At 40.5% G+C, this 21,894-nt stretch overlaps 2 protein-coding genes and 1 long non-coding RNA gene across 4 annotated transcripts; 1 reads left to right on the top strand and 2 right to left on the bottom strand.

Annotated features, from left to right (window-relative positions):
- Positions 1 to 592: 592 nt before the first annotated feature.
- On the bottom strand, positions 593 to 2,764 carry LOC106586248 (uncharacterized). The gene is made up of 2 exons (XR_001324160.2): positions 2,189 to 2,764; positions 593 to 1,312 (listed from the first exon to the last, which is right to left on the bottom strand). It is a non-coding gene; the product is annotated as an uncharacterized lncRNA (long non-coding RNA).
- Positions 2,765 to 4,015: 1,251 nt separating this feature from the next.
- On the top strand, positions 4,016 to 11,783 carry nfe2l2a (nfe2 like bZIP transcription factor 2a). The gene is made up of 5 exons (XM_014173312.2): positions 4,016 to 4,286; positions 7,752 to 8,027; positions 8,294 to 8,386; positions 8,503 to 8,685; positions 9,259 to 11,783. The coding sequence occupies exons 1-5, from the start codon at positions 4,245 to 4,247 to the stop codon at positions 10,507 to 10,509; spliced, it is 1,845 nt and encodes a 614-aa protein (XP_014028787.1). The 5' UTR covers positions 4,016 to 4,244; the 3' UTR covers positions 10,510 to 11,783.
- Positions 11,784 to 16,083: 4,300 nt separating this feature from the next.
- ro32 (Heterogeneous nuclear ribonucleoprotein A3 homolog 2) lies at positions 16,084 to 20,795 on the bottom strand. 2 transcript variants are annotated; one of them, XM_045707220.1, is made up of 11 exons: positions 20,678 to 20,795; positions 19,131 to 19,253; positions 18,900 to 19,046; positions 18,606 to 18,816; positions 18,428 to 18,514; positions 18,254 to 18,322; positions 18,113 to 18,166; positions 17,877 to 18,014; positions 17,627 to 17,755; positions 17,464 to 17,534; positions 16,084 to 16,104 (listed from the first exon to the last, which is right to left on the bottom strand). In XM_045707220.1, exons 1-10 carry the CDS (start codon positions 20,681 to 20,683, stop codon positions 17,479 to 17,481), a joined length of 1,020 nt encoding a protein of 339 aa, XP_045563176.1. In that variant the 5' UTR covers positions 20,684 to 20,795; the 3' UTR covers positions 16,084 to 16,104; positions 17,464 to 17,478.
- Positions 20,796 to 21,894: the final 1,099 nt, after the last annotated feature.

Here is a 21,894-nt window from a genome sequence, read left to right as displayed (position 1 = left end):
TTAGTTTTTATTGGACAAATTCAAGTAGGTCACTCCCTGTTTTCTCTATTCGCTTCCATTTGGTTCTTAAACGGTAAACTGTTTCCGTTGCAAGACGTATTGAATACACCCCAGCTCGCTAAATATTAGACCATGAATAAACTTTAAAAACACAGAAAGAAATTGGTTTTATTTTACGACAGTGATCTAATTTAATGGGAACCCAAATATGCCATGTTGGTGTAGTGTTTAAATCTATGCATGTGTCTTTAAGACTAACAAATATGTGCCCTTTGAAGGAGCCATTGATTTTATTGCACTTTAAGGTATTTTAATATTTTCTTCTCTGTCTTCTATTTGTTGATGTATTGAAAGCTTTGATTTTAATTGAAAGAACCGTGATACATACTACTACTACTACTACACCCAACTACACTCAATTGTCTCAAGGCTTAAAACCCCATCTTTAACCTGGCTCCTGCCCTTCATCTACACTGATTTAAGTGGATTCAACATGTGACATGAGTAAGGGATCATAGCTTTCACCTGGATTCACATGGTCTGTCTATGTCATAAAAAGTGCAGGTGTTCATAATGTTTTGTCCACTCAATGTACATCTCTGAAATAGTTTTATTCAGACTTACATTCCAACAATGAATGATACAACAGACAATTATCCAGCATTCGCATGACACAATGTCAATGCTCAACAGAAAATGATCAAGAAAAAAGTACCAAAATTGAGACATTCATGTTTATGGGTTTGATATGGTTATGAGATGTTTGACCACTACATTGTATGACCCAGGACAGTGAAAAGGAAGTTTAAACATTTCAACTGCTGTTGTTTTTCTTGCCTTCTCACATCCATTGAGTCACATGACCAAGTGATAGTGATGTATGACTGGAGTCTCCATATGGCCCACTGTGTCGTCCTATTGGAAATTATGTGACACTACCATGGCTTTCTGGGAGTCCATTTTTCATTAATAGTTCAGACATTTCACTCTGATACCAATAGACCAAGTGCGTGTTTACTTATAAGCAGATACATACTACACAAGTTGGTGAAAACTCATGAGTCATTGTCAAAAGAAAAACTTTATTCTCCCTTTTGCAGTCTGCAAGTGGCATGTGAAATAATGGTTCCACTCTCCAGCTGGTAGGTTTGTTTCCCGCAGGCCGGAGCATTAACTCCCAAAACAAAGTTCTGTAATGCACTGACTGCAAACAATTAGAGTCGAAGTGTATCACAGAACTTTACTTGGAAAGCCAGAGTGCCACATCGTAGGCTATATTCCTTTGTGCCAACCCATTTCACCACTCCTTCACCTGCAACATATAACAAGAGAGTGAAATGTTGTAGCTACATTTCCCATTGGTGTGCTTGTTTGGTGAACACTTATATTTAACACAATAGTGTGGAAAATATGTCATTGTGAGGTTAAGCTGACTCTCTCAACACAGTATTGAGACCTAACCTAAGTTAAATCCATCATGATTTGAGATAAAAATGGAATCAGTCACAGCTGAGTGGTGAAAAAAAGTGCATTAAATGAAACTTAGAAGAGTAAGCCAGTAACTCTCTGGGCCTATTAAGACAACATAGAATAGAGTGAATGAGAAGCCTGCTGTTGGGAACTTTGATTCTCACACTCCAACCCACCACCACAGAAATGATTAAATCATACAATATTATACAGTATGCTGGAATCCAGCTTTTCTTTGTGTTTACTTTGCAGTTCAACCTTGACTATCTTCAAGGTTGTAAAGTGAACAATTAGGGCACTCCATATGTAGAACAGATGACGTGTCTAAAGGTTCCAAATTTGGAATCCTGTATTTCTTTATGCTGAATATTTCCCTCCTGGAGTAATACACCCACATTCATTATGCAAATGTATAGCCTATTTGTTGAGTTTTTCACAAGCCACAGACTGAAGTTTACAATTAAAATTATATAGAATACACGGTCTACCTATAAAACAAGGCAAACATTCCACATATTCCACTTCAGTTTAGCATACAAGTTTACATTAAATAAAGTTTGGAGAGTTGCTAATTGTAATGAAGTTACAAAGTGCAAAATCAAACAGTGAATTAAAAGATGTTGGAATTCGATTAGCAGATGTGAAATTCCATAGCTTCATATTCGAAATGTGAGAAAACTATAATAAGAAACAAGAAAAGCAACTGATCATACTGTACCTGGTAGAAGTGAGAGCTTTTAAAGGGGGCCAGCTGCAATCCAGCACGAGGGCAAAAAGATCATAAAATGCACCAAAAAAAACTGTGGGCTATATACAATTGTTGCAGGACTAACTGTAAAAAACCCAGGAGATTTTCTTCTTCTCAATTTCGCGGTTGACGTCCCTCGTTGGAGCCTACATACAGTGTTCGTGTAGCTGGCTTCACGCCGCTTTTACCTCTTCTTCTTTCAGCCCTGTGCACAGCTGGAAGAATGTCGACGTGGAGCTGCCAAACGTGAACGCGTATTCGTGGGCGCGCTTGGGAGAAAAATCCATATAGTGTCATTTGAATTCAGATAGTGGGACAGTGGGCTGCACTGTATAGGTCAGGTATAGCTAGAGGTATAGTGAGGCTCTTTACATATACGTGTCAGAGAGCGTGGTGTGAAGACCACCATATTACAAGACGTTTCAAACGCTGCTTATAATTGCAATGTGGTCCCAACCTCCTATTGCACTCGTGTCAGAATGTTAAACTACATCGGCGCTGTCAAGGATCTCATTGTAACTAATGTAATATTCCAGCAACATGTTTCAGCAAAGGCATACCTTATTTACTTTAAATAATGAAGACCTATACCTAAAGATCAAGTTATGGATGATGGGGAGAATAATATAATGATACTATATTTTTTCAACGTGTGTGCATACAACTAGGCTATATTGGAGAATGTGAAATTTCCCGATTGTTTTGAAAATATCAATTATTGTGTAGCCTATAGCTTACTTTTATGGAAAATAATATTTCATAGGCTTTTTAAAATAGATTGGGTATCTAACCCTGGTCGTCAATTTCAAAGGCAACCGTGTGTAGGCTACCATTTGCCTGGCTACCCAAACTCCTTGCTCCGGCCAAACGCTACGTCACGCCCACGGACGTGAACATAGAGCAGCGTCAGATGAGGCTACCGTCTGGTCTTGAGTCAACAATCTGTCTTTTCAGGATCTCAAGCAAAGGGAAACATGTGAGGCTATGACTGTGCACCATCTCCGTTTTACATTTGAATAACGTATACTAAGCCAACTGTGTCAATGGTGTGGCTGAGTCTACAGAGTGTGCAAGGGGAGGGCCTGGGGCCTGCTGTAGTATAGGTTAGGCTACTGTACAAATGAATGAAATACTTAGGCGTCATCTAAACCAGAAGAGGTCGCTATTTAATAGATCAACTTTCAGGAGTTGCCTTCCCATCTCTCTCCTAGTTGGATTAGCTGTGAGCAGATTTAGGCCTACTGCAGACAACTACAGATATCAATGTTGACTAACAATTGTTCCTTATTATAGTTTCAGTTTCTAATCCTTATTTTCTTCATTGCATACTTGATTCCCATTGCCGTCTATAGTCCTACCCTGTACATAAATGCAGTTTGCAAGTCTATTCACTGCAGCTTTATAGCATTCTGCATGAAATAAATGTGGGTATTTAGTCTGTCAAGATGATACAATTGGTAAATGTGCCTTACATTTTGGAACAATGCTGACAATAGTTGTAAAAACTGCTGTAATAACATTGTAATAACTGTAATTCTTATATTAGTTCATAAGTCAACCAAGATGCTGTTATCAAAATACCTCTTCTAGTGTCATTAATCCATGGTGGCAGATATTATGTAAATGTGTCTGGACACTTCTTGAATACACTTTTAATGTTTAGGTTAAATAACAAATGACTTGTTTATAAACGTGAAGCAAATGTAACATTGGCTGTCCGGAGCACAGCCACAGACTGGCCTTATAGAACCAATAGGATGTTGAGGGGGACGATCCCAGCGCAGCTCTCTCGGAGCTCTTGACTGGCTGACGCAACTTGTGGGCAAGGCTATCAGACTGCTTGGGGTTTTCCGTAAACTTTCACAAGATTAGAAGCACTATTTCCTTCATAGTCAAAACATTGCTGGGCCGGACTCCTCGCTTTCGGATAGTCCACCATTTTATATTTCTGTAAAGGATTACAAATATATATTTTATATAGGCCTATTGGGTTTTTCTTTACGAAGGGACAAGCCAACTATCCACTATGATGGAAACTGAGATGCATAAAATGAATCCTAGTCAACAGGTAAATATTCTATTGTTATTGGCTACTATATTCAACTCAGTAGGCTTTGTAAAACATCTCAAGGTTGATATGTTGATCAAATGTTAGACTACCCTTTGCCTACAGTCGAACAACTATTTAATGGATAGTTCAAACTATTGAAATGAAATAAGGCCTACACTCATGTTACCTGATATGAATCAACTGTCATGTTCAACCCAATGTGCATTTTCCATAATAATCCGTATATTATTTAATTAGTTAAATGAAACGAATGTGTCGTAAATATGCTTTCTTAGCCTATAGCCTATCATAATCATATGTGAACTTGTTGTGCTGTAGTTTTGACATTTGTAGACGCGTTTCTAGCACTAGGCTACAATTTCCGTCTCTGCGCTGTAGTCGACAGGTCTGTTCATAGAGATTTCTGCGAAGTCATGGATGGTTGTCTGCCCGGTGCATACAACTAAATTGGGCGACAAATAACAGTTGAATATCCGCTTAATATCGTAATCCAAATGTGTAATGATGCAATTATTGTCAAGTAAAAAATATGCCAAGATGACGAAAGTTTTCCCCAGACAGCCCATTTATTTTTATGTCGGTGCGCTTGTTTCTTGGCCGTCGGAATCTCCCAATGCGCCACCAGTGCCCCATCCTGTGTTCCCGTAGATGGCATCCATAGGCCTGCCTTTGCTCCATATATACAGTTGATTGCACTATTGCACTTGAATGTAATAAGCTATGGGAACTGGGTTTGTAAAAAATAAATGCTCAATTTCCTGGTGGATTCTGCAAGTTAGTGTAAATAAAAGCTCTTCTGGTACCATTCTCAAACAACATCTCTTTGTACCAGCTAATCTTGGAATTGATTTTATATTCTATGTACATAGGTTCTCTGTACATATGGCCAACTGTGTCAAATGAACAAATGCGTAGGCTATTCATTATTATAATAACCCAGAAGTGGTTGTAGTTCTGCAGCTGGCCTTGGTTTACAAACAGTTAATAACACGTTAATCTAGTAATCAATTGATGAACAGGTTCCCCAAGATTAAAGAGTAAACCTGAGTTGGGTAATGTTCAGTAGGATTGTAACCCGATGCGTTTCTTTTTTTGAGAAAAAAAGAGGATGGTGTTGGAGTAAAGGCGTTATCCTAATTCCAAACTCATCTGATTGTGTATTGAACAAAGTATGTTAATATACAACTGTTATAATTTTTTATGATTTTTTTTTTTTTTTAGGTATCAAGGAATTATGCATATAGGTCCACGAATCAGTTGTTTTACTGTCACTTAATTCCTGTACTGTTGGAATCGGTGGTCGGCTGGTTAAAAGTGGTGTCTATACCCCTAATATGTTTTTATTCTGTTGTTTGAGTTGCTGCACATTCTGAGATGAAAAATCAGCTACTCAAAGTACGTCTGGGATTCAAACAAAGAGATCTTGTTTGAGAATGGAAAAGGAAGAGCTTTTATTTACACTAACTTGCAGAATCAACCAGGAAAATGAGCATTTGTTTTTACAAACCCAGTTCCCATAGCTTATTACATTCAAGTACTATTGCAAAATATCAGTGAACTAACCAGAATGTTTCACTAGTATTTTGTGGATAAATACTTCACTCCACCAAGATAGTTCATAACAAAATAGTTACTGAGTTTAAAAAGTGAAGTCGCTCATCCAAACAATTTACCAAAATGGTCCCAATGGAAGTCAACATCTTCCGTTCACAATAGTTACATCATCCTTTTTTGAGAGGGAGGATCAGTAATTTGTGAATGTACACAGATCACTCATCACTGCATGAATGAGTGGAGTTGAAGTGTCATTGACAACATGAAAAGCTTAAAGTGGCTCCAGTCATTTTATTTTCTTCAAAAGGGATTATGAAATAAGTGTTTATGAAACTAGATGAAGTTAATTTGTTTTTTATGACAGAATTCATCTCTCCTGTATGATGAAAGTGTCTGTATAATAATAAGGCATTGTTCCTTCAAGATTTCTTCACTCTTCTAGACTGCAACTGATAGTTGTGGTTGGTTGTGTGGGTGAACGGTATGACACATGGACTCAATCTGCTGTTTTTGAAAGGAGAAAACATGGCTGACCACAAAAGCTGCTTTCATCCAGCAGCTGTTAGGTCAGTTTAGGCCATTCTTCCTCGTCTCCACAGTCATAATTTATGGTTGTGTGTACTCACTCCTCTGACCAAGATTAATAGTGGGACTTAATTCCCTAACCAGACCTTCTGACGTTACGGGCTTTAGTGGTCATGGACTATTGCTGGCTTTGACGTAATGACCAAGGCAAATAGGGTTAAAGAGTAGTCAGCAGCACTGCACATCTGATGCACACAAACAGAAAGCCAATGTTTATTGTTTATTATACCCATTTCTGAATAAGAGGTCATGGGTTGAACTTATAATGGTCATGTTTAACACTTGATTTGGTCTACACAGTTACAAAGCAGTTACTTGTGCTCATTCCTTTTACAATACAGAGTTAACTAAGTTGAAATCTATCAGTTGTCAACAAATAACATCAAGCTCCAAATCCACATCCTCTTTACACTAACTTCTGCTTTGTTAGTCATCTGATCTGTCTCTCTCTGATCTGTTCATGTGACCAAGTCTCTCTGAATGTATAGTTTGCCTTTATTGCCCAGAAACAAATAGTCACATGCTCAGAGCTTTCAGTGTGACCTAATGTTCGGTTTATGCAATCTCCCAAGGCCCTTGTGAAACACTTCCTTCTGTAAATAAGGTTTGTGTAATGGATGTTAAAAGGCCCAAGGGAGACCAGCACAGTTTATCTCTGGACATTCCTGAATCTACACGCAGGAAGCTAATAAACATCAGCCACAGTGAGGTAGAAGTGGAGGACCAAATGATCTTGTTATAAAACGTGCTATACACCAGTGGGGAATATAGTAAGCACTTCCTCTGAACATATCCGTACTAAACTCTATTGCCAGGTCTCAACGCAATATGGTTCTCCAAATACAGTAGTGAATGTAGTGACCTTGTGGTGCATTGTGGTATATAAAATAAAAAGTAAACCACATTACATTTCAAGCTGTATGAATGAACTTTTCTCCTCAGAGTGATCATTGGTTTAATTCGTTTTTGGTCTAAGCTACTGATACAACAGACAGAGATGCAACAATATTACATTTGACCTGTTGTCTTTTAATTTTTTTGCTCCTCTGCCTGGAAAGCAGCTAAGAGGCACGTATTCTCTGTGGGTGGGGACTGAACTCTGGGGAAATGGAGAAGTTCATCTATTATTCAGACGGCTTCTTCCTCATTACATTCTAGCCAGTCGTCAAAGGACAGACACCCGAAGGGACGGGGTGTGGCACTGTAGCGAGAGCCAGTAGCCATGCTACTTCACAGCAGGCACACACTTCCTTGTTCCTAGTGCACAATCTCCTCGTGTATGGTGCTTTGTGAGTTCCAGTCTAACCTGTTGTCTCTTGGCAGGACATCGACCTAATCGATATCCTGTGGAGGCAGGACATTGACCTGGGCGCGGGGCGAGAGGTGTTTGACTACTGCCACCGTCAGAAGGAGCATGAGTTGCAGCGGCAACGGGTGCAGGAGGAGGAGAAGAGGCAGCAGCTGCTGAAAGAGCAGGAGAAGGCCTTGCTGGCTCAGCTACAGCTGGATGAGGAGACAGGGGAGTTCGTGCCCCGCCTTGCACCCAACGGCCAGTCACCGCAGTCTGCCACCACCGCCGCACCTCCTCAAGTCACACAGGTACAGTGCACACACAGCTGTCAGTCATGTCAGAGGCTGGCCACTCCCCTCCCTGCACTGGGTTGGGTGCAGCTCCTCTGTAGCTAGGTAACCACCTCATCCAGTGTAATTAGGGAAAAACAGGTGGCTCTGTAGTTGTGCATTGGTGGATTTGTCTCTTTAGAAACTAATCTGTGAAGACCTTTGTCTAGGTAGTGCACTCTGTTCAAATTCCTACCTATTATTTTGCAAGAGGGGTTACATATGCTTTGAATCTTTCCCTTCAGAATGTCAGCTTCACAGAAGACAGGGATGCCTTGTCATTTGATGAATGTATGCAGCTGCTGGCAGAGACCTTCCCATTGGTAGAGGCAACGGCGGTAAGAATACATTCACTATTAGATAAAAAATATATATCCCTCAAACAAATCAAAAAACAATATCATGTCTGTTCCGGTCTTTTACAGTGTTCCACCCCCCCTTTTTTGTATTGTAGACCGCTTCTGCCTGTCTGGACATCACCGTAGCTCCAGCCCCAAACAGCAACCATGTCATGATGGCATGTGAGCTGCCTGCTTTGACCCAGCCACCCCTCCTCCCTGCCTCCCAGCCCCCACAGAGGACCTCCCCAGATTTAGAGCAGGCCTGGATGGAGCTTTTGTCCCTTCCTGAGCTGCAGGTACAATAGGCAGATTCTATCACCTCAATGGCACGATGCTCTGTGGTGTAAAAAAAAACACCCAAAGAATGCATGGATTGCAGCAGCCATGCATGCATGAGAGAACCTACTCACCTTTGTCCTGTGTGTTTGAATGGGACACACAGCAGAAGCAGATAATACAGCTAAATCCACTGTGATCAGGTTTCCACAGAGCACTGTTACCTCAGAGCTGCTTGTGTCCTTGGTAACACTTAAATAGCTCTCTAATGCTTAGCAGTGGCTGAAGGTAGTAGCATGGAAACAAACCAGAAAATACTTTACGTACAGTACAAATACAGTACAAAGTTTCATGCTAAGATGTTAGTCAATTAAGGATTTGCAATTTATTTGGAATATTGAACCTGTGCAAAGTTTCACCTACTATTGAGAATAAAATACAAAGGTTTGAAACCAAGTCTCAGTAAACGCTGAACAACAGCTAGTCTATGTGATGGTACTATACTGCATATGACTATAATGTTACATCTTGACGTCTGATAAACTGCATGGGTTACTGGATTTGTTTTGACTCTTCTGAATCTTGTTTTCCAGCAATGCCTGAATATGCAAATAAAGGACACACTGGATCAGACAGGAGGATATCTGCCCATTAACACCACCCCTGAGGTGCAGGATCCAAACTACAGCTTCTACCCTTTGCCCAACCTGGCAGAGGTGGCGTCAAACACAGCAGAGGTCTGCCCACCTGAATTCATCAACGGCTTTGAGGAGAGCTTTCCCAACATGGCTCCTCTTGACCACCTCAATCAGATGACCCTAAAGGCTCCAGACCTAAATACTAACTTCAGTGCAGCAACTTTCTGTGATGTATTTTACCCAGACATTGTCAACACAAAAGTGACCAGTGTCACCCTGCCTTGTGGCCAAGGAAATGGAGGTAACTCCTTGGCAGAGATATCACACAAGCCTACTTTTACACCAATGGAATTACATGACCTTTCTCCTAGAGAAGCATTTGACAGAGGCAACAAAACTGAGATAATGCCAGAATTTCCAGATTCGGATTCAGGTGTGTCTGTGGAGGCAAGTCCACATGCTAACTCCCCTGAGAAATCGATGTATGGGGACGGCTCCTTTGGTGGCTACAGCGATTCAGACATGGAGGAGATGGACAGTAACCCAGAGAGTGCCGAGTCTGACTACTCCGAGATGTTCTCACTGTCTTTCCAACCTGATGGTTTCCAGACTTCTCTCTCAGTGTCAGCTCAGCAGCAGGACAAAAAGCCCGAACATGGCAAGACCGAGCCAGATGAGGAGACTGGCCACAACGATCCCCCCTTCACCAAAGACAAGAAGAGGAGACGCTCCGAGAAGCGTCTCTCCAGAGACGAGCAGCGTGCCAAGGCCCTCCAGATCCCCTTCACTGTGGACATGATCATCAACCTGCCTGTGGACGACTTCAACGAGATGATGTCCAAGCACCAGCTCAACGAGGCCCAGCTGGCCCTGGTCAGAGACATCCGCCGGCGGGGCAAGAATAAGGTGGCTGCCCAGAACTGCCGCAAACGCAAGATGGAGAACATCGTGGAGCTGGAGTACGACCTAGACTCACTGAAGGAGGAAAAGGAGCGACTGCAGAGAGAGAAGACCAAGAATTACAGCAGCTTGCGGCAGATAAAGCAAGAGCTTAACACCCTGTACCTGGAGGTGTTCAGTCTAGTGAGGGATGAGGAGGGGAAGCCCTACTCCCCGTCCGAGTACTCACTCCAGCAGACCACCGATGGCACAGTCTTCCTCGTCCCCCGCATTAAAAAAATGCTTTTCAAGAAAAATGACAACTAGCACTTCTCTGCTTTACTACTTGGTACTGCATTAGTAATAATTCTATGCAAAGAATAATGTTGTAGATGCTTGGCTTTAAGCGTTAGTAAAATAGCAGAACTATTATATAGTCCTTGTCTACTCTCCTTGAATGCCTTTATAATATTTTTGTACTGGTCTCCATTTTCTTCTCAGATTGTTTTACTGATATTGCTTGTAAATACATTTATACATTATTTGCTATTGAGATATGAAAATGTGAATTGTATATATCATGTTTTAGTATTGTTGCAATCACTGTTACTTAAAAGTCTGTTTTATAAACTTTACTCTGATTTGCAGCTCCATTTATTTTGTATCTTCTGACCCTTTTCTGCTTAAGGCCAGAGGGGGTGTGATATATATATCGCACGATGCAACGCGGAGTGCCTGGACACAGCCGTGGTATATTGGCCATATATCACAAACCCCCGAGGTGCCTTATTGCTATTATAAACTAGTTACCAATGTAATTAGAGCAGTAAAAACAAATGTTTTGTCATACCTGTGGTTTACCGTCTGATATCATTTGCGGCGGCAGGTAGCCTAGTGGTTAGAGCGTTGGGCCAGTAACCGGAAGGTTGCTTGATCGAATTCCCAATTTGACAAGGTAAAACTCTGCCGTTCTGCCTCTGAACAAGGCAGTTCCTAGGCTGTCATTGTAAATAAGAAATTGTTCTTAATTGACTTGCCTAGTTAAATAAAGGTTAAATAAAATAAAAAAATAAATATACCTCGGCTGTCAGCCAATTCAGTGCTCGAATGACCCAGTTTATAAAATGAAAAACAATGAAATTGTTGCTCTTGCAACTGACATATATTGATTTATAAAGCACTTGCACCCAAATACATGTCTGATATGCTTTTAGTCATTCCAAATGTCAGAACCAAAACTGCCTTCAGCCACTACGGTCCTGGCCTTTGGAATAGCCTGCCGGATCTTAGGGCCTCAAAAACTGTTGATTCTTAAGATTTGTCTTAAGACATACCATTTTAGCCGTGCTATTAACTAAACTAAATATTATGAACTTTTTTCTCCACTTATTCTGCATTAAATTTCATATCCACTGCTATTTTACTCTTAATGTCTATCTTGATTTTATATTTGCATAGAAACGTTTGAGCTTTCTCCACCTTTCATTTTATTTAAGCACTTTGAAAAGCATTTGTAAGAATTTTGCTATAAAAACAAAGTTGGATTTGATAGTATGCAACAATGTATGCCAGATGAACATAAAAGGCTTTGCTGACTGGGATTGCGTAACTATGTGTTTTTCGAAACAGAACAAACCAAAACGGTTTGCAGTGATCCAAATGCCATTCACAATGTAATCAAAACAGCTATTGGGTTGATCTATGTTAGACCTTTGTTTTTTTTCAATAGCCTTGTTTATTGTCCACAAAACAGAAAGCCCATGATGTACATTAAACTTAGTTTTGAACATTATGAACTGAATCTTTTAAAATCTATAAAAATCTTTTGTGAAAGCCAAAACACTTAAATAAAACATAGTTCCAACCAGACATGACACTTGAACATTCTATTACAGCCATGCTAGCTCCCCATTAACATTGGGGAGAATTTAAACAACTATAGAACTGAATGTCTAGAATTTGAACAATATTATAAAAGTATTATAAAAGTAGGCCTAACTAAATATACAGTGCATTCGGAAAGTATTCAGACCCCTTCCCCTTTTCCACATTTTGTTACATTACAGCCTTATTCTATCCCCCCCAGCAATCTACACACAAAACCCCACAATGACAAAGCGAAAACAGGTTTTTAGAAATGTTTGGAAATCTATAAAAAAAAACAGAAATACCTTATTTACATAAGTATTCAGAGCTTTTGCTATGAGACTCGAAATTGAGCTCAGGTGCATCCTGTTTCCATTGATCATCCTTGAAATGTTTCTACAACTTGGAGTCAATTCAATTGATTGGACATGATTTGCAAAGACACACACCTATCTATATAAGGTCCCACAGTTGACAGTGCACGTCAGAGCAAAAACCAAGCCATGAGATCGAAGGAATTGCCTCAGAGACAGGATAATGTCGGGCACAGATCTGGGGAAGGGTACCAAAACGTTTCTGCAACATTGAAGATCCCCAAAAACACAGTGGCCTCCATCATTCTTAAATGGAAGAATTTTGGAACCACCAAGACTTCCTAGAGCTGGCACGCCCGGTCAAACTGAGCAATCGGGGGAGAAGGGCCTTGGTCAGGGAGGTGACCAAGAATCCAATTGTCACTGTCAGAGCACCACAGTTCCTCTGTGGAAATGGGAGAACCTTCCAGAAGGACAACTATCTCTGCAGCACTCCACCAGTCAGGCCTTTATGGTAGAGTGGCCAGACGGAAGGCACTCCTAAGTAAAAAGGCACGACAGCCCGCTTGGAGTTTGCCAAAAGACGCCTAAAGGCTCTCAGACGATGGAAACAAGATTCTTTGGTCTGATGAAACCAAGATTGAACTTATGGCCTGAATGTCAAGCGTTACATCTGGAGGAAACCAGGCACCGCTCATCACCTGGCCAATACCATCCCTACGGTGAAGCATGGTGGAGGCAGCATCATGCTGTGGGGATGTTTCTCAGAGGCAGGGACTGGGAGACTAGTCTGGATCGAGGGAAAGATGAACGGAGCAAAGTACAAAGAGATACTTGTTGAAAACCTGCTCCAGAGTGCTCAGGACCTCTGACTAGGGCGAAGGTTCACCTTCCAACAGGACAAAGACCCTAAGAACACAGTCAAGACAACACAGGAGTGGCTTTGGAAAGTCTCTGAATGTCCTTGAGTGGCCCAGCCAGAGGCCGGACTTGAACCTGATCGAACATCTCTGGGGAGACCTGAAAATATCTGTGCAGCAACAGTCCCCATCCAACCCGACAGAGCTTGAGGATCTGCAAAGAATGGGAGAAACTCAAGGGTGTAATCGCTGCCAAAGGTACTTCAACAAAGTACTGAGTAAAGGGTCTGAATACTTATGTAAATGTAATCCGTTTTTTTTTTATACATTTGCAAAAATGTCTTAACCTGTTTTTGCTTTGTCATTATGGGGTATTGTGTGTGTTTGTGTGTGTGAGAGAGTGTGTGTGTGGGGGGGCAATTTAATGAATTTTAGATTAAGGCTGTCACGTAACAAAATGTGGAAAAACTGAGGGGGTCTGAATACTTTATGAATGCACTGTATGGCTCTGGTTCCAACTGCATTTATTCAGGTCTATAACAGTTTACCTCCATTATTCAGCTACACTTCATGTGAACCATGCATGACGACTTCAAAAAAGGTCCAGTGGACAAACACGTTGGAAAAAAGCATAGCACTGCACATTGTAGTATTTGCAGTTCCAGGCCCTTTCACCCACATACATTACCTTTGAACGCCAAGCCTTCTTTCTCCGCCCTCTCTCAAACCAATCTTTTCGGAGGCTTTGAGGCTAACAAAACAAAGAGATCATGTTTGCTTCACATAGAGTATTCACAGCGTTCTTCTCAACAAATGGATAATCTCAACCACTTTTCATACAGTACCAGTCAAAAATTGGGACATACCTCATTCAAGGATTTTTCTTTATTTTTAATACTTTCAACATTGTAGAATAATAGTGAAGACATCAAAACTATGAAATAACACATATGGAATCATGTAGTAACCAAAACAGTGTTCTCAAATCAAAATATATTTTATATTTGAGATTCTTCCAAGTAGCCACCCTTTGCCTTGATGACAGCTTCACACACCCTTGGCATTCTCTCAACCAGCTTCATGAGGTAGTCACCTGGAATGCATTTCAATTAACAAGTGTGCCTTGCTAAAGTTCATTTGTGGAATTTCTTTCCTTCTTAATGCGTTTGAGCCAAATCAGTTGCGTTGTGACAAGGTGGGGGGGGGGGTATACAGAAGATAGCCTTATTAGGTAAAAGACCAAGTCGAAATTATAGCAAGAACAGCTCAAATGAGCAAAGAGAAACATCAGTCCATCATTACTTTAAGACATGATGGTCTGTGAATCCGGGACATTTCAAGAACTTGAAAGTTTCTTCAAGTGCAGTCGCAAAAACCATTAAGCGCTATGATGAAACTAGCTCTCATGAGGACCGCCACAGGAAAGGAAGACCCCGAGTTACCTCTACTGCAGAGGATATGTTCCTTAGAGTTACCAGCCTTAAACTCTGAAGCATAAATTTGGGCTGCAATTTCTAAGTAACAGACACATCAACATCAACTGTTCAGAGGAGACTGTGTGAATCAGACCTTCATGGTCAAATTGCTGCAAAGAAACCACTACTAAAGGACATCAATAACAAGAAGACTTGCTTGGGCCAAGAAACACGAGCAATGGACAGTCTGATGAGTCCAAATTTGCGATTTTTGGTTCCAACCGCTGTGTCTTTGTGAGACGCAGAGTAGGTGAACGGATGATCTCCGCTTGTGTGGTTCCCACCGTGAAGAATGGCGGTGTGATGGTGCTTTGCTGGTGATTTATTTAGAATTCAAGGCACACTTAACCAGCATGGCTACTACAGCATTGTGCAGCGATACACCATCCCATTTTGTTTGCGCTTAGTGGGACTATCATTTGTTTTTCAACAGGACAATGACCCAACACACCTCTAGGCTGTGTAAGGGCTATTTGACCAAGGAGGAGAGTGATGGAGTGCTGCATCAGATGACCTGGCCTCCACAATCCCCCGACCTCAACCCAACTGAGATGGACCACAGAGTAAAGGAAAAGCAGCCAACAATTGCTCAGCATATGTGGGAACTCCTTCAAGACTGTTGGAAAAGCATCCCAGGTGAAAGCTGGTTGATAGAATGCCAAGTGTGCAAAGCTATCAAGGCAAAGGGTGGCTACTTTGATGAATCTAAAATATATTTTGATTTGTCTAACACTTTTTTGGTTACTATATTATTCCATGTGTTATTTCATAGTTTTGATGACATCACTATTTTTCTACAATGTAGAAAATAGTAAAGATAAATAAAAACCATGGAATGAGTACGTATGTCCAAACCTTTGACTGGTACAGTACATAAAATATCACTAATTCCTTTTAGGAGAGATGTCTTTATTCAAGAAACACATCTAATAGACATGCATACTTGGATTAATTTATTCAAACTGGAATATATACCTACCTTGTCTGACCGGGGGGTGAAAAAAATCATCCTTAATTAAGTTACACTTTTTAAATGTTACCTTTCAAAGCGATGTATAGAAAATCTTTAAAATGATGCAGAGCAAAATATCAAGATACCTGTAGTGTAAGCCTGCATGAATGTAAAGTCTGTTCTGCAGACTCCCAGAGATCAGTGAGCTGTGCAAGAAATGCATGAGATCCTTAAAAATGACCTTAAGTGGAGTGAATGGTACCATTTTACTCTTAGAAGGGATTCCATACTCAACAGAAATTGTTCACCCCTATTTGAATGTTGGTGTGTGCAGCCTTACACCTTGCAGTATACTTTGAGATTTACTTAAGTCTTACCCATCCAGAAATGTCCATGTAATCGTGTCATTAGAGATTTTCAGCCTTTAAGAGTAGTCGTAATGCTTCTGTCACGATCTGTAAACCAAGCAAAGTGGTTACTCTTACCTGCATCTTCTTTATGTTACCACTGCTTGTGAAATACTCACTTCCCTTTCCCCTGTAAGGTCTGAAAGCTAGTAAGAACTTCCTGGTAAACTGCCATATCTGACTCAACAGGATCTCTAAGTGTCCAGGAACTCTAGTTTCTTTTTTCGCTAGAATATGCTTTCCTCCAAGGGTGTGGCTCTCGGTGCTGCCTTCTCTTTTCTCTCACAACATGCTGACTTGTCCACTGTGCTGGGACTGAAGAGGTCCTGTCTGAAAAAACACTGCAATCTTCCATACTGACCCGCTGAGGCACAACTGAAGTGGCTTGTAGCTGTAACAATCCTACTAGTGCAATCCTGGCTAGGCGATGCGTGTCCCTCGCCCTAGGACTAGCCAAGACTCCCTTTCCATCCAGGCAGGAAAAAAATGAATCTTTCAAAGTTCAGAGAAAACAAAACATACTTCTGAGGATATTGATTTGCTACACTTGATTAGTGATGACAGACATGACAAGAATCAAATCCTTCAATCTCTCTGAGCCAATGATGCACTATACTTCAAAAGACTTTACTACACAACTTTATTAAACTTTTTTTTCCACTTGTCAAAATATTTTTTACAATCTAGAATTCTGTTTACTGCATACAAGTAGTGTAAAACACATTTCCTTAAAATTGTTGTCTGCACTACTTATAACCACTTGTCACTAATCAAATACATGGGGTTCTTGAAATACAGATCATAATACACTTGATACAAAGACTTGCAATCATATTAACTTCAAAAGAAAAAAAAGAAAGCTCTAGCTTATTTGAGGGCCTGATGCGTATAGGCCCTTCTGACAGGACCAAGTTCTTCAAAAACGACAAAGATGAGAAGACCATAGAAAATCTATCAATCTACAGCAAAATAAATGTAGGACTATTCAAAACTGACTGGAGTTCGAAATACTTTTTTATTTTTTTTTAAAACTCCTGATTCCACAGGCACAACATTACATACACTTCAGATGCACAAAAGGAACAATTATAAAGTGGGGGAACATCTACCACAAATAAGGTACTAGCTACACCCTTGTAGTTTGTGTGTACAGTCTTTCTTAGGATTAGTTTCCCGTTAAAGCTGCAATAACTTTCTGACTTCTGTTCCTCTACATGCTTTCAGACGACTGCCTAAAAGTACAGTAACCTGCAGCTTTCCTGACAAATCCTTGCTCATCTCCTCTCCTGCTAAGAACTGAAGCCTGTTGAATGGATACAGGATAAAACAAATAGTTATTCTAGTGTTGGGTGGGCTCACACTGTACTATACAGTCAGGTATGCACAGTGTTTTCAAACGGAACTTACCCGAGCGTCATAGTATCAATATCGCTGTGAGCCGTAGCCATGCCCACTTCCACCGCCTGAGCCGTAGCCACCTGGAATAAACAAATGATTGACAGATGAGGGTTGTGTCATCACAACATCAGACAGCACATCACCTCATCCAGCTCAGCGAGAGAATACTCACCTCCATAGGGGCCACCACCAGAGTTTCTGCCACCAAAGTTGTTCCCCTTCATGGGACCATAGCTAGATTGCGGTCCTCCGTAGTTGCCAAAGTCATTGTAATTTCCACCCCTTCCACCACCAAAGTTCCCTACGAGTCACAGGGATTTATTTTTAGAATAATGTCGTCACATCCAATTACTGTGGGTTCAGCTCATTCAAACAGATCATGTGGCATGACAATATATACAGGCTAAAACAGGTGTTCGTACCTCTAAAGTTGCCTCTGTCATTGTAGTTATCATATCCTCCTCCAAAGCCTCCTCCCTGGTTTCCATACCCAGGACTTCCTCCCCCATACCCGCCACCACGTCCACCTCTGTAGCCAGGTCCCCCACTGTAGTTTCCACCTGGACAGAAAAGCGCTCAGATTTGAGCAAGCTCTCTTTCAGAAATGCATCGTCAAGTTCCCGCTCCTTATCTGATGATCCGCTACATAAATACTGACCCTCTCCACCGTATCCATTGTATCCATCCCCTCCTCTTCCGCCACCGTAGCCTCCTGTAACATACAAGATAATTCCATTTACATTGCTGGTGCAATTACGGTTCCAAACGTATCCACATATTAAATGGAAAAGGGACTTACCTTGCCCAAAGTTGCCACCACCAGAGTTGCCACCTCTGCCCATGAAGTTTCCAGAGCCACCACCCCTATCTAAAAAAAAAAAAAAAGCCAATATTGACACTGAAGTATGTTCTATATGTGCCACTCTAAAACATTCATACATTTGGACAAATAAAGATGGGTTATTATGCTTACTCCTCTGATTAGACGCCTCCATTTCCTGTTTTGGGAGTGCTTTTCTGACTTCGCAGTTGTGGCTGTTTATTGTGTGGTATTTCTGAGCTGAAAAGAAAACAAGGCAAATCCTCAGCAAAGGAATGTTTACTGATATTTAAAAATGAGCAATTCAAAGCGGCAACAACCCCATACGTACCAACAATTTTATCCACAGTGTCATTGTCATCAAATGAGACAAAGCAGAATCCCCTCTTTTTCCCAGTTGCGCGTTCCTCCATAATGTCAATGGTCTCAATCCTCCCGTAGGTCTCAAAGTACTCCCTGATATGGTCCTCCCGTGTGTCCTCCTTGATCCCCCCAACAAATATCTTCTTCACCGTCAGGTGGGCACCCGGTCTATTAGAGTCCTGTGACAGAAGAAAAGCTGAGCAGTGAGCACACACTTGTCACATTTTGACAATCGCAAATTAATGTGAAGCAGTTTGCTTACCTCTCTCGATACAGCCCTTTTAGGTTCAACAACACGTCCGTCCACCTTATGAGGGCGAGCTGCCATGCAGGCATCCACCTCCTCCACACAGGAGTATGTTACAAAGCCGAACCCTCTCGAGCGCTTGTTGTTTGGGTCCCGCATTACCTACATGAAACCAACGTATGAGCTCACATTACTCCTCATATAAATGCATTGTAAATACCAGACACTTGTGAAATGCATACATACCACACTGTCTGTGAGGTTTCCCCATTGTTCAAAATGGATCCTTAAACTTTCCTCAGTGGTTTCAAAACTTAGGCCCCCAATGAACAGCTTCCTGAGCTGTTCAGGCTCCCTAGCTTCATGACCCTGTTAAAATGATTCAAAACAAGTATGCATGTCACATAACAATGCAATTGTATGAATACCAGACTATACCATCTTATTTCAAACATTTTACAGATACATATAAATGTATCAAGATAGAATTTTCTCATTAGCCAAGACTCTTGGACATTCTAGGGAAAACAGTTTTGCCATTTTAAAATATTATGTAGCAAACAGGTCTTTGAAAATGTTGCAGTGACAAAATGCTAGCTAGCTAACTTTAGCACAGTTGTGTTTCTGATCATTTGGCTAGAAAATTGCATCATGCTAGTCAGAGTTCTACAGTTACAATGTTGCAGTAATTTTGGTTTGTAGAATTATGGAATGTCTCCACAGTTCAACAAGTGTTTTAATGTATCATTCATTGGGATACATAGACCTAAACTGTAGGACAGGCTATGCTTTAGCTACAGACTGTAAAACCAGATAATGTGATTTAACCAAACATTGTTTAGTATGCATTATACTGGGAGTTACAGGTTTGGTACCGTTTGGTGTAGCACATAATTTGACCAAACTTAGCAATACGGTCTTAGATTCTTGGAAACTGGAGTCTCATAAAATGTCCTTGTCCATTTGAATTTAGAAAATTCTCCATTATTAAAATAAAATGACTCCATTAAGTAATCAAACCACATGTACGCCGCCATCTTGTCCATTTCAAGTATTCTCTTGTTGATCGAGACAGGTGTCTGTCAAGACATGCGGCACTTTGGGGTGGATCCACCTGCCTCAATCAATGAGTGAAGACTTGAAAAAGACAAGAAAGAAAAACAAGATGGCGGCGTACACACTCCTCACATTGTTGGATTCCTTTATGGCGCAAAACATTTTTTTATTTATTTTAACAGAGCATTTTCTAAATTCCAACAGACATCCTGCAACTGGACAATGACATTTTATGAGACCCCGGTTTCGACGAATCGCTAAGGTTGGTCGAAAATTCTCTGTGCTACACCAAACAGTAACGTTACCTACCTAACGTTAACCTGAAACACCCAGTATACTGGATACCACTTTTTGGGGGTTACATCACATTGTCTGGTGTTACAATCTGTAGCTAAGGCTTGGCCTGACCTAGATTTTAGGCCTATGTATCCCAATGAATGATACATTCAAGTACTTCTTAATGTGGAGACGTTCTATAAACCAAAATAACTGCAACATTGTAACCGTAGAACTCTGACTGGCATGATAATTTTGCTAGCCAAATGTTGAAAAACGCAGCAGCGCTAACGTTAGCTAGCTAACGTTAAATGTTGCCTTCCTAAAAATGCTGTTAGAATCATGTGCACATTATGCCGCTGCATCATTTTCAAAGACCTGTTTGCTCATAATACACTTTACATTGTTACGTGCAACGCAAATATATTCAGACACTGATAAACAATCAACATAATTATCACCTCCATTTTGCGAAGTATTCTCTTTCCTTGGTTCTGAGAAGAAAGGAAGCTACTGCACCACGTGATAGGAAGTCTGAACTGGTCCGTGCAGTCGTTAACTGATCCAGGATCGTTTTTGTGGTTTCACCATAATAAACCGGATAGGCCTAGCAAGTTGATTTAAGATAAATCATTCAGAGTCAATTTATTCAGATGCATAGTATACCTTTATTTGAATGTCCAATGATATAAATGAAAGAGAATATTTTTATTATTATGTATAATGTTTAACATTTGTGATGACTTTGTAGGCTAATCATACACGCTCCGTGTACGTGCCATGTAGCTGTAGGAGTGAAACAAAGACGTTGTCTGCTATCTAGTGGACACTGAAGGCAATGTACCAGAATAGCCACAGCTGATTGTTTTTCCCATAGACATTAACCAGGTGTTTTCCATATTTTCCCATAACTACAAAGCAAAATAAATATTTTGGCAATTTAGCTTGTTTGTTGCAAATGTATGTTACTAGTTCATGCATACAGATATGTTTTATTAAAATAAAATGCAGGGAAATGCAACTGTTTTTCAGTATTTGTAACACTTTAAAATGGCCTACACAATTTGCACTTGCATTAAAATGTATCTGAATATTCGTAAGTTAATGTTTTGGATTTGACCACTGTCAGTGTTGACATTGGACAGCACAACTTGAATATGCTATTGCCATCAGCTGCTTCACCATAAATATAGAATCTTGTTGAAAATCAGATCTGGACTAGTATCCATGTACTGTTTTATTGGATGGAATAATGTCTGGCATTACCATTACAGGGTGCCAGGAAAAAATACAGCCTCAATAAAAATGACAATATTTCACTGTCATTAACCTTCATTTCTATTTATTGCCTATTTAGAGATGTAGTGTGGTATGTCTTTTGTTTTGGTTATTACAGTGCTGTTATATTATAGGTGGTATTATTGTACCTTTTTTAAGTAAAAGATCATTCCAACTACAGAGATGAATTGTATTGTTATAGTGTAACATTCTATTAAGACAGTTGTTACAATGGATGAAAACAAGGATTTTATAGCCATGAATGAAATAAGTCCTGTGTTCCACCCTTCACTCTGACACTGTCGATTACATATCACCTGTGTTTGTTCCAGCACATTTATTTCTTAATTAAACTGATAATGAGATTGAGGCCTGGTAACATTATTTCTGCTTCAGAGCT

The sequence above is a fragment of the Salmo salar genome, chromosome ssa25, assembly GCF_905237065.1.
Source record: "Salmo salar chromosome ssa25, Ssal_v3.1, whole genome shotgun sequence".
NCBI classification, from domain to species: domain Eukaryota; kingdom Metazoa; phylum Chordata; class Actinopteri; order Salmoniformes; family Salmonidae; genus Salmo; species Salmo salar.
This window is presented reverse-complemented; position numbering and strand designations above follow the sequence as displayed.